The 13160-nt window shown below is 32.8% G+C and overlaps 3 protein-coding genes across 3 annotated transcripts; 2 read left to right on the top strand and 1 right to left on the bottom strand.

The window, feature by feature from the left end:
• Nucleotides 1-1270: 1270 nt before the first annotated feature.
• LOC141674636 (cell number regulator 2-like) lies at nt 1271-2381 on the top strand. Its single transcript, XM_074481347.1, has 4 exons — nt 1271-1425; nt 1539-1610; nt 1766-1978; nt 2102-2381. Exons 1-4 carry the CDS (start codon nt 1332-1334, stop codon nt 2182-2184), a joined length of 462 nt encoding a protein of 153 aa, XP_074337448.1. The 5' UTR covers nt 1271-1331; the 3' UTR covers nt 2185-2381.
• Nucleotides 2382-4135: 1754 nt separating this feature from the next.
• LOC141674641 (protein PLANT CADMIUM RESISTANCE 2-like) lies at nt 4136-5485 on the top strand. Its single transcript, XM_074481354.1, has 4 exons — nt 4136-4366; nt 4485-4556; nt 4798-5010; nt 5119-5485. The coding sequence occupies exons 1-4, from the start codon at nt 4243-4245 to the stop codon at nt 5196-5198; spliced, it is 489 nt and encodes a 162-aa protein (XP_074337455.1). The 5' UTR covers nt 4136-4242; the 3' UTR covers nt 5199-5485.
• A 1018-nt stretch (nt 5486-6503) lies between these two features.
• LOC141674650 (glucan endo-1,3-beta-glucosidase 3-like) lies at nt 6504-11316 on the bottom strand. The gene is made up of 4 exons (XM_074481360.1): nt 11090-11316; nt 7822-9075; nt 7295-7322; nt 6504-7154 (listed from the first exon to the last, which is right to left on the bottom strand). Exons 1-4 carry the CDS (start codon nt 11154-11156, stop codon nt 6995-6997), a joined length of 1509 nt encoding a protein of 502 aa, XP_074337461.1. The 5' UTR covers nt 11157-11316; the 3' UTR covers nt 6504-6994.
• Nucleotides 11317-13160: the final 1844 nt, after the last annotated feature.

A 13160-nucleotide genomic window follows, 5' to 3' on the forward strand; every position in this document is an offset into this window, starting at 1 on the left:
TTTCAATTATATTTTTAATATTTTTTTATAAAAATTTTATTTAACGGTGTCAAATTATTCATATACAAGTATAATTTCAAATAAATATAAGCGTACATGTCTTTATTAACACATATGATATTATTTTTATTTTGGGAGGCTGTCAAAATATATTAAATTAGCAGCACTAATTCTTCGATGAATAGTTGACACAGAAGTGATATATCAACTCATGCCGTCTATATTTTGACACAATTTTTAACACTCGTGAAGATTGCCCTTAGCGTAAACCTTCAAACACGTAGGTAGGGTTTGCACTTTGTCGTATATATATATTGCATGTTTTCTAGGACATTTACGCGTTTCTTTCGCTTTCTATTGACTCTTCTCTAGTTTTCTGCATATATATTTCATACAGAAAATTTCTTTCAATTATTTAACTCTGATTCTTATTTTCAACAATATATTTTAATTTAGTTTTACGGAAAACAAATGACATATATTACAGGATACACCAACTAAGGCTAAATACTTAAGGTGATTAGGCAAAAAAGTTACGTACTAAATAGGGTTTTAAAAAATAACCATATAAATTGCAATTAGAGGATATAGATATACAATAATGAAATATGATCAAAATTAAGGGTGCAATCATGCAATATATATGCAATTCTCTCTAATTTATATCATGTTTTTTTTAATTATATCATGTTTTGTTCTGCAAGTGTAAATGTTAAAAAATATATCGTGGTATTACGTATTAGACAAGAACATAACCTTAATTTTTTATTATCAAGTGTAGAATTTAAATATTATATTGTGGTATATTAAACAAGAAACGTGACCTTAATTTTTCTATCATCAAAGATATATACATCAACTTGTTCTTATTTGTCATCTTTATCTTCCGAAGTTTGAGATATAAAGAAAGAACTAACAAGGTAAATGTTAAGTGGACAACATGTTTGTATCCTTGGGTTCGTGAAAATCTCACAAACTTTGATCATTTCAGTTTTTTCATAGAAATTTATTCGAACTTATAAATTCAAATATATAATTATTCTAAATGAGAAAGTTTTTATTAGAACGTTATGCAACAAAAAAATACTTAAAAAGTAATGTAAGTAATTTTCATTACAAATTCGATCATTTGATTAAAATTTGATGAAAATAACAAAATAAGGAGTGAGTAGTATATCTATAGCATCCCTTTTTTTAAAATAAGATTCTCCATTTTTTTACTCTTGCACCGGGTCTTCTCCGACCAGTTGACTCGAGTAGTATATAAAGGCATATGCATCTCGTTACGTTAACACTACTACTGTATTACCATACAATATCATTTCATCATCATGAATCCTGCTTCAAATCCAGCTCACTACTCCTCCAATGCTCCTACCAAGTGGTCAACCGGCCTTTTCGACTGCTTCTCCGATGTTCCTAACTGTACTTAAACTACTACTCTATTAATTTTCATGCTAGACACTTTGTCAAAGTGCCTTAAGAGTGATTATAGACTAGTTACATGTGTAATGAATAAATTCTGTTTTTATTTTCAGGTTGCCTAACATGTTTTTGCCCCTGTATTACTTTTGGACAAATTGCAGAGATTGTGGATAAGGGATCATGCTGTAAGTCTGTTTATATATATTATTATATTGCGTTATTTGGGAAACACTTTTGTAATGATATACAGCAAAAATTGTGCTGCACTTCCATTCCATGTACATGTCTGTGTTATATACAGGAGACTGGCCATTTATTTAAGTAATTGTATAATATGCAGCTTGCGCTGCAGCTGGAGCATTGTATGCAATAGTACAACTTGTAACAGGGTTTGGATGTTGTTATTCATGCTTTTATCGTACTAAGATGAGAAACCAGTACATGTTGACAGAAAGACCTTGTCCCGATTTTCTTGTTCATTGTTGTTGCGAGGCATGCGCATTGTGCCAAGAACACCGTGAGCTTCGTCTCCGTGGTTATGACATGTCCCTTGGTGAGCTTTTTAAGTATAATCTAAGCATATAATTTACAGACACTTATAGTTGTTCATTGTGCTATATTAGTTTAAAGTTATGCATAAAGTTGGGGTGTATAATAAATAAAATATGTTGTTTAGGATGGGAAGGAAATATGGAAAAACAGAATCGTGGAGTGGCTATGGGCATGGCACCAAAACCTGCAGGAGAAATGAACAGATGAAGTTAAAGACAGAAATGGATTGTCTACAAACTATGTTATTTGTGCTTGAGTTTTGTATTTCCCTCGATATGTATAATAAATGTCAGTGCTGTATTCCTTTTCTAGACTAAAGTGTAAGCTATTCGATACACAGCAAGAGTGAAATTATGATGCCAAATAAAATAAGTTAATAAACAAGATTAGGAGATTGTAAAAAAGTGTTGTTTGTAATTTTGTAAATTGATCAGTGTTTAAAATATTAGATATGACATTAACAGAAGTAGCATCTACAAGTTGTTCACTTCACAAAAAAGAAAAGCATGTATAAGTTGTCAATTTGAAAATTCATTCAACGGAAGAGAATACGGAGTAGCTCCAAATTAAGTATGTTACAAAATTGCATGAACAGTGTGCTGTTTGTTGTTGATCAATTATCGAGCAGAACGCAGGGACCATCTCCTTTTGTTGATCTCAACTAAATAACAAGAGGAAAGGGGCATGCATGTACTATTAATATTGCAGGCAAGTTGCATGTATTGCCTTTGCTTTACATTATTTACGTAAAACTCTATACTATATATATGAAGTGGGATTTCTGTTCTGACTGTATATGATAAGAACCAAATTTTGTCATCCCCTGCAAATTGTATCACATTAAAATTATATTTTATTGTATTTATAAATTCTGACTATACATATATCAAGAGATTAATTAGCAATTTTGAGTGAGGTTCCAAAAATGCTCCTGGAAAAAAATAATAATAATATTTTAATATTTTTGACGATTTAATAATATTAACAACTTTGATTTGTCTCTTCGTGACACTTTTGGCGTGTAACTTTAAACGAGTAGGATTTGCACTTAGTCATATATATATGATGGCCATATATTTTTTATGGTCTACGATCTCCGTCTCAACGGAAACTATCCCTACGGCATTCAAATTCAATGCCTCTTATATGATATAGCTTCCATGTCTCTTACTTGTCACCTGTTTCATTTAGATCATGCCCAAATTTTTGGAAATCAAATAGTACACATGTCCCTGTCCCTCTGGCTCATCCTCATGTCTTCATCTCCCGCAAAACTCAAAAAATGATTCGCCTGTAAAAGTACATAAAAACTAAACAAAAGAAAAAAAAGGTGGGAGAGAAAAAAGATAGAAAAGAAATTTACTACTGTAATAATGATTACAACTGATCATTAATCAAGCGAGATTTCATTCATCATCGATATCGCATGTTCAGCCGCCAGTAGATCATTGTGTCACGTTTCGTTCACTATATTGACTCTCCTCTACTTCTGCGCATATATTTTACATCATGTTTTGTTTGACAAGTGTAAAATTTAAAGAATATATTGCCGTATTACGTAGTAGACAAGAACATAACCTTGATTTTCTATCTTCAAAGGTTTATAGACTTGTTCTTATTTGTCATCTTTATCTTTCAAAGTTGAATCGATCGAAAGAAAAAGAATTAACAAGGTAAACTTCAAGCTAAGATTGTGTAGTCAATTTCAAGAAAATCTCATAAACTTAATCTTCAACTTTTCACAGAAATATGATCAATAATATTATACACGTTTGTATTATAAACTGGATCATATAACCAAAATTTGATCCAAATAAAAAATAAATGAGACGAAGGAGATATTAATTTAATATAATTAATTTAAGGCGGTTTAAGTACCAAATAAACTTGCGACGTCCAAAAATCATAATTATTCAAAGACACAACGAATTGAAGATTTATAAGTTAGATGTGCTTAGTCAAGAATGGACATTTGATTTAACAGGAGAAGCATCAACATGCTAATAATTAGCACAACTTCTGAATAATTAATTATCTAGCTAGCATCCCTTTGCTTTTTTTTTTTTGAAGATTCTCCACGTTTTTACTCATGCACCGGGTCTTCTCCGACTTAGTTGACTCAAGAATATATAATTTGCTAGTATATAAAGGCCTTTCCATCTCGTTATATTCAATAACACTACCATATATACAATATCATTTCATCATCTAGTTCTGTATCTTACTAGTAACATTCATAAGCTAGCTATTGTTTAACCTGTTATCATGAATCCTGCTTCAAACCCAAATGCTTATGGGAAACCAAGTGGCAACCCAGCTGAGTACTCCTCCAATGCTCCTACCAAGTGGTCCACCGGCCTCTTCGACTGCTTCTCCGATGTTCCTAACTGTACTTGCACTACTCCTCTATTATGTTCTGTGTTGATTTTCATGGCAGACACTTTGTACAAGTGCTTTATTAGGACTAATTACATGTCTAATGATCATAAATTCTGTCTCTTTTCCAGGTTGTCTAACTTGTTGGTGCCCCTGTATCACTTTTGGACAAATTGCAGAGATTGTTGACAAGGGATCAAATAGTAAGTCCATTTATATCCTGGTGTTCTCTGGAAAATACATTCGGTAGTACCATCGGGAAAGTGCAAAATTATTATTTTCCGTGTTTTATATAGTACTTATTAGACAAATTAATTTGTACTTTTTTAAGAGTGCATAACAATTATTCTCCCAGTAAATGTAATATGTTATCGGTAGAAACACTCCATGTACGTACATTTGTATATGTGATTGGTCATTTCTAATATATTGTCTAATTTGCAGCTTGTACTACAACTGGAGCCTTGTATGCACTACTAGAGATTGTGACAGGGTTTGGATGCTGTTATTCATGCTTTTATCGTACTAAGATGAGAAACCAGTACATGCTGACAGAAAGCCCCTGTCCGGATTTTCTAGTTCATTGTTGTTGTGAGCCCTGTGCATTGTGTCAAGAACACCGTGAGCTTCGTGTCCGTGGTTACGACATGTCTCTTGGTAAGCTTAAATATAATCTAAGCCTATCTGAACTCTTGTTCATTGTGTTATATTAGCTTTAAGTTAAGTATACTAAAGATGGCGTGTATAAAAAATTATGTCCTGCAGGATGGGAAGGAAATATGGAAAAACAGAATCGTGGGGTGGCTATGGGTATACCAAAACCTGAAGGAGGAATGAACAGATGAAGTTAAAAGTCACCAATGGATCGTCTTGTGCTTGAGTTTTGTATATTATACAATAAATAAATGCCAGTGTTGTATTCTTTTTCTAGACTATTGTTTATTTTACACATTTGTAAGCTATTCAATACACAGCAAGAGTGAAGTCATCATGTCAGATAAAATAAGTTAAACGAGATTGTAAAAAAGTGTTGTTTGTAATTTTGTTAATGCATAGAAACTGTGTGGGAGTTGGTTACATATGTAATATTGTGATGTTTCTAATAAAATATGAAACTTTTGTGTTTAAATAAGATTACTCTTCATGTCCTGTAAAGAGAGCGAAAGAGATACCGTTATACCTAACCGGACGGCTTTGGTTACTGGTTACAATATTAAATATGATACTAATTAGTAGAAGCAACATCTACAAGTTGTTAATTTGAAAATTCATTCAATGAAAGACGACGGACTTGCTCAAGTTGAATGAACAGTCTGCTCTCTGTTGATCAATAATCGAGCAGAACTTAGGGGCCATCTCTTTCGTTGATCACAACTAAATAACTAACGGAGAGGGGCATGTAATATAATTGCAGACAAGTTGCATGTATTGCTTTACATTATTTACGTAAAACCACTTGAAAGTTTTGCTTTATAGCCAACAGATTGAGGAACAAAAAAATGACGAAATATTATAAATATATCCTTTCTAACATTATTTTCACCGGTGGTCGTAAAGGATTTGCAGAAACTATGCAACACTCATTTTCTTTTAAGCTAATTTTAATTTTAAAATTTGCCATACCATCATAGCCTGCTATGGAGTATTGACCAGGAGTTTGAACTAGGCCTTCTATGTGACAATATCTATATTTCACTTTAGAAAAGAATAATGCAAGGGACAAGTCTAAAAGACGCGTTTACGAATGCTATTTCAGCAGACGCACTTCGAAATGATCATATACTTGACTAATTGTATTCCATTTTCAGGTTGTTTTTTCAGTCAAAATCCTATTTTTGATGTGGGGTTTCTGTTAAATCTCAGTAATTTGATACATTGTATGGTCCTGCCTGTCACTGCAATCTTAGATCACACATTTTGGTAGAGGGTTTATAGATTTTTCGAATGGTACAGTAGCTTCTGCTTCACCTTCAACTACTATTGAGCCTGTAGACCAATGACATATCGACACAACTTGATTATAATTAGCTGATTTTCCAACAAGCAAGCTTGAGAAAAGAAGTTGAAACGTTTACCTAATTTCCTACACATTCAACAACTCTATTCTAGTGCATCACAACAAAAAAGTTATACTTTACAGGAAACACCAATAAACAGAAGGAAGTTTACTCTTTGCCAAGAAACAGAGATAAATGTTACTCTTTGTGATGCTCCTCCAGGATGCAATAGAAGCTAACATCAACAAGAACAATGAAGTTTCTGGGAATCATGTTAGGAAAACTATGATACACCCTATAGAAGATTCGACAGAGAATTCCCAACAGTTTAAGAAAATACCAACTACGAATTATACAAATCAACACTATGAAAATCTTTTTCAAAGAATACTTGGACCAGGAAAACAAATGTTTATGTGCAACACGATTGTTACAGCAATCATCTGAAACCATGTTTCAGCTTTTTGGTTGTACAAAGCAAAGGATCACTTCTAGGTGAAGCTGCTGGCCGGCTATATGTTCAAACCACCTCACTATGTACCCTCCTTCCTCTATCAAGGCACAAAATTGGGTACCGCTAGAAGTTATGCTAGACTAATGTTTCACATGGTACAAATTGCGCGAACATGAATTGTCATGTTAACTTAAAAAAACACTAAAAACGTACAAAGTAAAACAGCTATAACTAAGGAGCTTAGCGAACTATCAGCCTTAGGGAGGTTTTGTGCTGAGCTGCCCAACGGGGTCGAATTTGAAGATGGGGCAAGTGATGTGCCATTGATAAAGGTGTCATTTCTTCCACGGCTACATGATTATTTAAATTATTAAATTAGATAAAAGTCCAATCAAAACAACATAATGCCCCAGAATATAAGATGTAAAAACATGATCAAGAAAAAACAAGAAAAATAATTTATATGAAAATTGGTGAAGGTAAGATTTACCTTCCTGGAAATATACAAGTACCATGACCTGCAAAATTAAACAACATATAAGAATCCACTGAAAGTAAGAAAATGAGAATCAACAAACACTACACCTATATTTTATATTCTATAAAGTGTCTTTTCTATCTTGTATCTAAAAAAACCAGACTGAGAAACTGAAAAAAAAAAAAGAATCAGACTGAGAAACTGAGGAAAAATCTATTCATGTAATTGGGTTAACTATTCATTTGCAAGTAAGTAGTGTTCAATCAGCAGTCATCATACCTTAAAACCAATTATTGAGTAGCCAATCAACAAGAAAAATATACTACTTCATACTTCATAAAGGTTATTATGATCTTGATTTGTTTTAATTTCTGGAAGTTACACCGCAACAGATTTCACCCAAATAAACTCTTCTATATGAAAATTTAAAATAGACATCCGGATTAATTCAACTGAAAAGTTTTAATCCATCGCATAGCAATTTGACACAAAGATAAATAAGTAGATAAACTGTGAATCCAAAAAAAATGTTTTCTTACTTGGGTCTGTGGTAGTAACAGTGGCCACGCCATTGAAGTCGCAGGTTCCTTCACCCAGAGCCATCCGATGGTAATATGCATCAAAAGCGTAGGTTGCATGAGCAGCTACAGTATCTGGTTCATAACATGGTTTTCCTTGCAACAAGGGAGAGCAATCCACTTTCCCAGGTCCACAAGCCCAATCTAAGGCTGCTTGCAGCATCTTTTTATCAGCATTATCCCTAGCCACACAATAAGTTTGATTGGTAGTGTCATTGGCCAACACTGTCCCAGATCCTGTCAAATGTAGGATATACGTTGGCACCCCATTGGCATCAAAAAGGCCCCAGTTCTTCTCTGACTCTAATCCAGGACTAGAATCTTCATTGTAAAGCTCATAAATGTAAGTGCTAATTGCAATCCCTGGGTGTTTGGGTGTTCCTGTATTATTAAGTACATGCTTGATAAGATTACTGTTATACGTGTTGGCATTATCAATTATTGCATCTGGCTCAGAGGCGTCGCCCTTGGATGGCCAGCCAGATTCTGTAACTATAATAGGGATATTAGTGAAGTTTAGATACGACATTGCAAAATAGGCTGCATCGATAAGTGCATCAAAAACATTAGTATAGTGCAAGAGGGTGTTTGAATCCACAGCTTCTTTATTTGGAGGAAGGGGGCGAAAGAGAGCATAATCTAGTGGAATCGCACCATTGGACTTCATGTAATCGTAGTAAGGGTACACATTAAGCATAAGATATGAATCTGTGGACTGCAGAAACTTAAGAAGTGGAACCATTACCGGGTCCCAGGATCGATTAAAGAATGCTTGTGAAGGTGGGAAGGAGTCGAGGATAATGGAAGAAGAGTGTGCTGTGGAAACTTTAATTCTGGAATCCACATTAGAAGCAACCAGGGCAGAGTGTATGAAGTTCATTGCAGAGACTAAGATAGGAGCTGCATTTGGGAGGGTGGTAAGTACTTCAGATCCAACAGATATGGATGTGATGTTAGTCGCAGGGACATGTGCCAGAATATTTCGTGAAACCCAGTTGGCTGCAGTGACATTTGATTGACCAATGCCAAGTAGTTGATCATTGGGAACAGAAACAGTTACACGTATTCCAGTATTAGCAAGCGCAACTAGTATGCCCCTGTCAGCATCATAGAGTCTGACATGTCGGATTTGCTGAGCCTTAAGAAGAGCTACAACTTGTGTTGGGCTTGGCATGTCAGAAAGGGCTGTGCCTACATTCACTCCAATGAAACCATCTGCCAGGGAAAAAAGGAGACTTATTAAGCAAAACTGAAACACTTTGCATCTACAATCGGTTATCACTGCAATTTCCATTAACAATGCTGAAAGGTAAGAGGCACAACAAACATGCATATACACCACAGTAGTTAAAATAATTTGATTCAGTTACAAACATGCTTTACAGATTGATACAGAAAGAATTAGAATATAAATGTGAAATTTCTAATTAATGCTTACTTGCTATATTAGTCACGCATCTGCATAAAATATGCAAAAGTAGTGCTATAAGTAACCACGTATCGCATTTTTTAAGGTCTCCTAATATGACACTAGGTCTTCAGCACCATTAATGTGTCTTTATCAGATAATATAAAACACTCATATAGTAAAGTTCAGAGACTGAATTAAATCAAAAGATGAGAAAAATCCATGATGATGAAGACCGGGGTCCGGGTAAGGGGTTTATAAATTATGTGGAAGTAATTTACACAAGATTTTCAATCTTCCACTTAGGTATTCAAAGATAAAATATTTGAATAAACAAAATGACACTAGAGCACATACAATAATGGACCATCTTATCTATTTATTCACATCATCTCTTAACTGGAAAAAGAAAAGAAAAGGATATTACATTATGAACAACTAGAAAATGGGAAAAAAAACATGCGAGAATTACTAGATGTTTATGTAGGTCGCAGACTTCGGAGTTAATTAGGAATGAGTGAGACCCAAATTAAACATCGACATGGGACTTAAATGATGGTCCTCAAACTCATGTCCCCGCAATATATTGTCTAATTAACAATTTTATTTCTACCACAGAAACTGCCAAGCTGCATGCGAGTGTGAGTAACATTAACAGCAGAGTGGCAGTACAGCCTATAGGGCACACTACTCCTTTAAAGGAACAATTATGTATGGAAAATCTGAAAATGACAAGAACGTAGTTACAGTTTGAAGGCTTTTATGTTTGCTATAAACTGTGGGTCCAACAACGCATCATCACCTCAATCTCATCTACTTCATGTTCTTATATTTGACGCAATGAATGTTCTTAGAGATCAGCAACAATTAGTCTTACCATTGAGGTAAACGGAAATTTAAGACAAACTCTCTTAAAGGCTGAAAGCGTTTACTTATAATTTGAAAAGTGTATGTAGGTGTCTGTAGAATTATTATTTCCCTATTACTATATGCACCATAGAAGATCAAGGATATCGGATCTAAGCATGATGAGACTCTGCATTAACATAATGCCTTGACAAAATGGTGGTAATTTAATATTAATTTACTATTATGATATCATATGGAAATTTTGAAAATGCATTGGACTAAAGCTAGGTGTCACTATCCTTTAATTTTCCTTTCATACTTCCTGAATATTACATATTAACATAGTTTCGGTTTTTTGTTTAAATTACCCAGTTAAATAAAAATTCTAAAGTCAATTTTGTAGATATTAAAAAAAGTTTAGAGCTGTCAAATTCCTGGACATGCTAATTCTAAAAGAAAAAGCTTCCATCTTTTTCCACAAAGGTTCAGAAAATTAAAGAACAAATCTAACTAGCACAATTTGAACAGAAAAACTGCAGCTTTACTTAATCTTAGGAGTTTAAGGTCTAAATTAATCTAAATCTACCTTTCAAGTCCCAGGAAACATAAACCTATAAGTTATAAGTACTTAAAATAAGGTACAGAACACTGAATGCTAAGATGTATAAATATGTAATAATAATTTGGTACTTTACCTTGTCAAGAATGACTAAACATGAATGAGGATAAGAAATCTAGTGGAAAGTACTAGCATTTAGCAATGAAGTCATTCTCAGTTAACATATAATGAGAGAGAGGGGGGAGAGAGATATAGAGAGAGAGAGAGAGGGATTACATTGCAAAACAGGAAGCTAAGTGGGGGAGAGAGAGGGAGAGAGGGAGAGAGAGAGAGAGAGAGAGAGAGAGAGAGAGAGAGAGAGATTACATTACAAAAGAGGAGCTAAGAGGGGAGAGTAAAAGGAAAGAGGTTACCTTGGTCAGCAGCAGCATAAGCAAAAGAAACAAGTAGAGAAAGAAGTAGAAGCAGCAATAGATCCATTGCCTTTTCAACTTCAAAACCTGCAATGTAATGAATACATACAAAACCCAGTTGTGTTGTGTAATAAAGTTGTAAAGATTCCCCTAAAAGGAAACTAGACAGAGAAGTGAAGTGAGGATGTAATAGATCCCTTTGAGTTGGGCTTCGAGGAAGTGGGAAAGACTACAATGTCAGGTGTAGAAAGAGTTGTAGGGACTTGGGTAAAATTATTTTCTGTACAATTAAATGTTTTCTATAATTTTTGACAATTATGGGGCTACCAAATTTGTTACCAAAAATATTACAAAATATCAAATGTTAAATTTTTATTGACTAAATAAAAAATAAATCCTTGAATTTATGTCAAAAATATTAATAATAAAATAGACCCTTACATTTAAGTCAAAAATACCAATAAAATCATTATATATTGTCACATCAATCCTAATATATTATTTTATAACAATTTTGTGTAATTTAACATTTCTCATAATTTTTGTATTCTTCATTTTTAATGTACATCCACATCAGCTAATATTTCCTTTTTGTTGCATAACATAACATCAATCTATGGTCTATACATTAAACATGTGCATAAATGGAAATTATGGACATGAATTTGACAGTAAATTTGCACGTAAAGTAATAAAAATTAGGAAATATTTTGTAGATGAAATGAGGATTAAATAATGAACTAAATATATAAAAATTAAACATTAAAATAAAAAAACTTTCTTACGGGAAAAAACTACAATAAAAAGAAATTAATTAATATAAAATTATTTTCATGATAACTATATTATAACCTGCATTCTTTTTTACATTTACAAATTACAGTTCTTATTTATCCTGTTATGTCGTCCTGACAATTGACATGGAGTCCACTTTGTCTGAGTTCCAGCTGGATCCCATTAGGCATATATATATATATATTGATAGTACATATTTTATTATAATTTTTGACAAAAGTTTCGGAGTACATGTTATTTAACCACATCTCCCAAATTTGGATCAAGGTAACCCGGTAAGGCAAAAAAATGTTTACCATAAGATTGAGACGTATTATTTACTGATAAACTGAAACGAGATTAATTTTAATCAAAAAAGCGTAATACTGTTATGGCCAAGAGTAGCCTTGATTCATATATATCAAATATCACATACTTCATTTTTAACCATTGATTTAGGTATTAAAAGATAGTAAATTTGTAAATTTTTTGTTTACAAATACGAGTATATGACTTATAATTTATCGCTGAGTTTTTGTTCTCATAAATTTTTGGAATAAACAAGTATCGAATTTAGGACTTGAGATCCGGAATGATAGAGAATAAATTCAGAAGTACTCGAGTTATCCAACCATAGTTTAATAAATTTGCAGCTTAATTGTTGTCTCTATATACATTGACCCCCTCACTGTGCCATCATGAGTCCGGGGTCTAGATTGTGTTATAAAGATCGGCCAAATTTTTCAAATCATGATAAGTCGGTTAAAAATATTTAATTTATTAGATAAGTTTTTGATAAATCGCCGACTATTTATCCATTTTTTTAAAAATTACCCGATAAATTATAAATTGTACCTTAATCAATTAGTTTCGATTTTCAAAACATGTAAATATGGGTGTAGCAAATTTATATACTATACTATAATAACCGGAATAGTGTATAATTTGTAATTTGGTTAACCATTCATTTTGATTATCCCTTTTCATCACGACCATCATATGTTGTTCATCAAATAATCAGAACCGTTAGATCCAAATATTAAAATAATACACTTCAAGGTTCTCAGGTTCAAATCCCGTTAACAACAAATAATTATATTATTATTTCTAAAAATACATATTAGTTGGTTCGAATCTCATTAACAATAAATATTTATATTATTATTTATTAAGTTACATATATATATGTATATATATATATATATTCAGGTTCAAATCTCATAAAAAAACAAACATTTACATTATTCTTTATAAATAAGATCTCATCAATTATTACCTATTTGAACTTGACTTGAAA

Source organism: Apium graveolens, chromosome 1 (genome assembly GCF_009905375.1).
Source record: "Apium graveolens cultivar Ventura chromosome 1, ASM990537v1, whole genome shotgun sequence".
NCBI lineage: Eukaryota > Viridiplantae > Streptophyta > Magnoliopsida > Apiales > Apiaceae > Apium > Apium graveolens.

Excerpts from the sequence above, each read along its gene's own strand:
- LOC141674650 (XM_074481360.1), bottom strand. The coding sequence starts at position 11,156 with ATGGATCTATTGCTGCTTCTACTTCTTTCTCTACTTGTTTCTTTTGCT. Across the intron at positions 7,323-7,821 it reads TGTTACTACCACAGACCCAA|GTCATGGTACTTGTATATTT; the intron begins GTAAGAAAACAT and ends TTAATTTTGCAG. Across the intron at positions 7,155-7,294 it reads ACTTGTATATTTCCAGGAAG|CCGTGGAAGAAATGACACCT; the intron begins GTAAATCTTACC and ends ATAATCATGTAG.
- LOC141674641 (XM_074481354.1), top strand. The coding sequence starts at position 4,243 with ATGAATCCTGCTTCAAACCCAAATGCTTATGGGAAACCAAGTGGCAAC. Across the intron at positions 4,367-4,484 it reads CTTCTCCGATGTTCCTAACT|GTTGTCTAACTTGTTGGTGC; the intron begins GTACTTGCACTA and ends TCTCTTTTCCAG. Across the intron at positions 5,011-5,118 it reads TGGTTACGACATGTCTCTTG|GATGGGAAGGAAATATGGAA; the intron begins GTAAGCTTAAAT and ends TATGTCCTGCAG.
- LOC141674636 (XM_074481347.1), top strand. The coding sequence starts at position 1,332 with ATGAATCCTGCTTCAAATCCAGCTCACTACTCCTCCAATGCTCCTACC. Across the intron at positions 1,426-1,538 it reads CTTCTCCGATGTTCCTAACT|GTTGCCTAACATGTTTTTGC; the intron begins GTACTTAAACTA and ends TTTTATTTTCAG. Across the intron at positions 1,979-2,101 it reads TGGTTATGACATGTCCCTTG|GATGGGAAGGAAATATGGAA; the intron begins GTGAGCTTTTTA and ends TATGTTGTTTAG.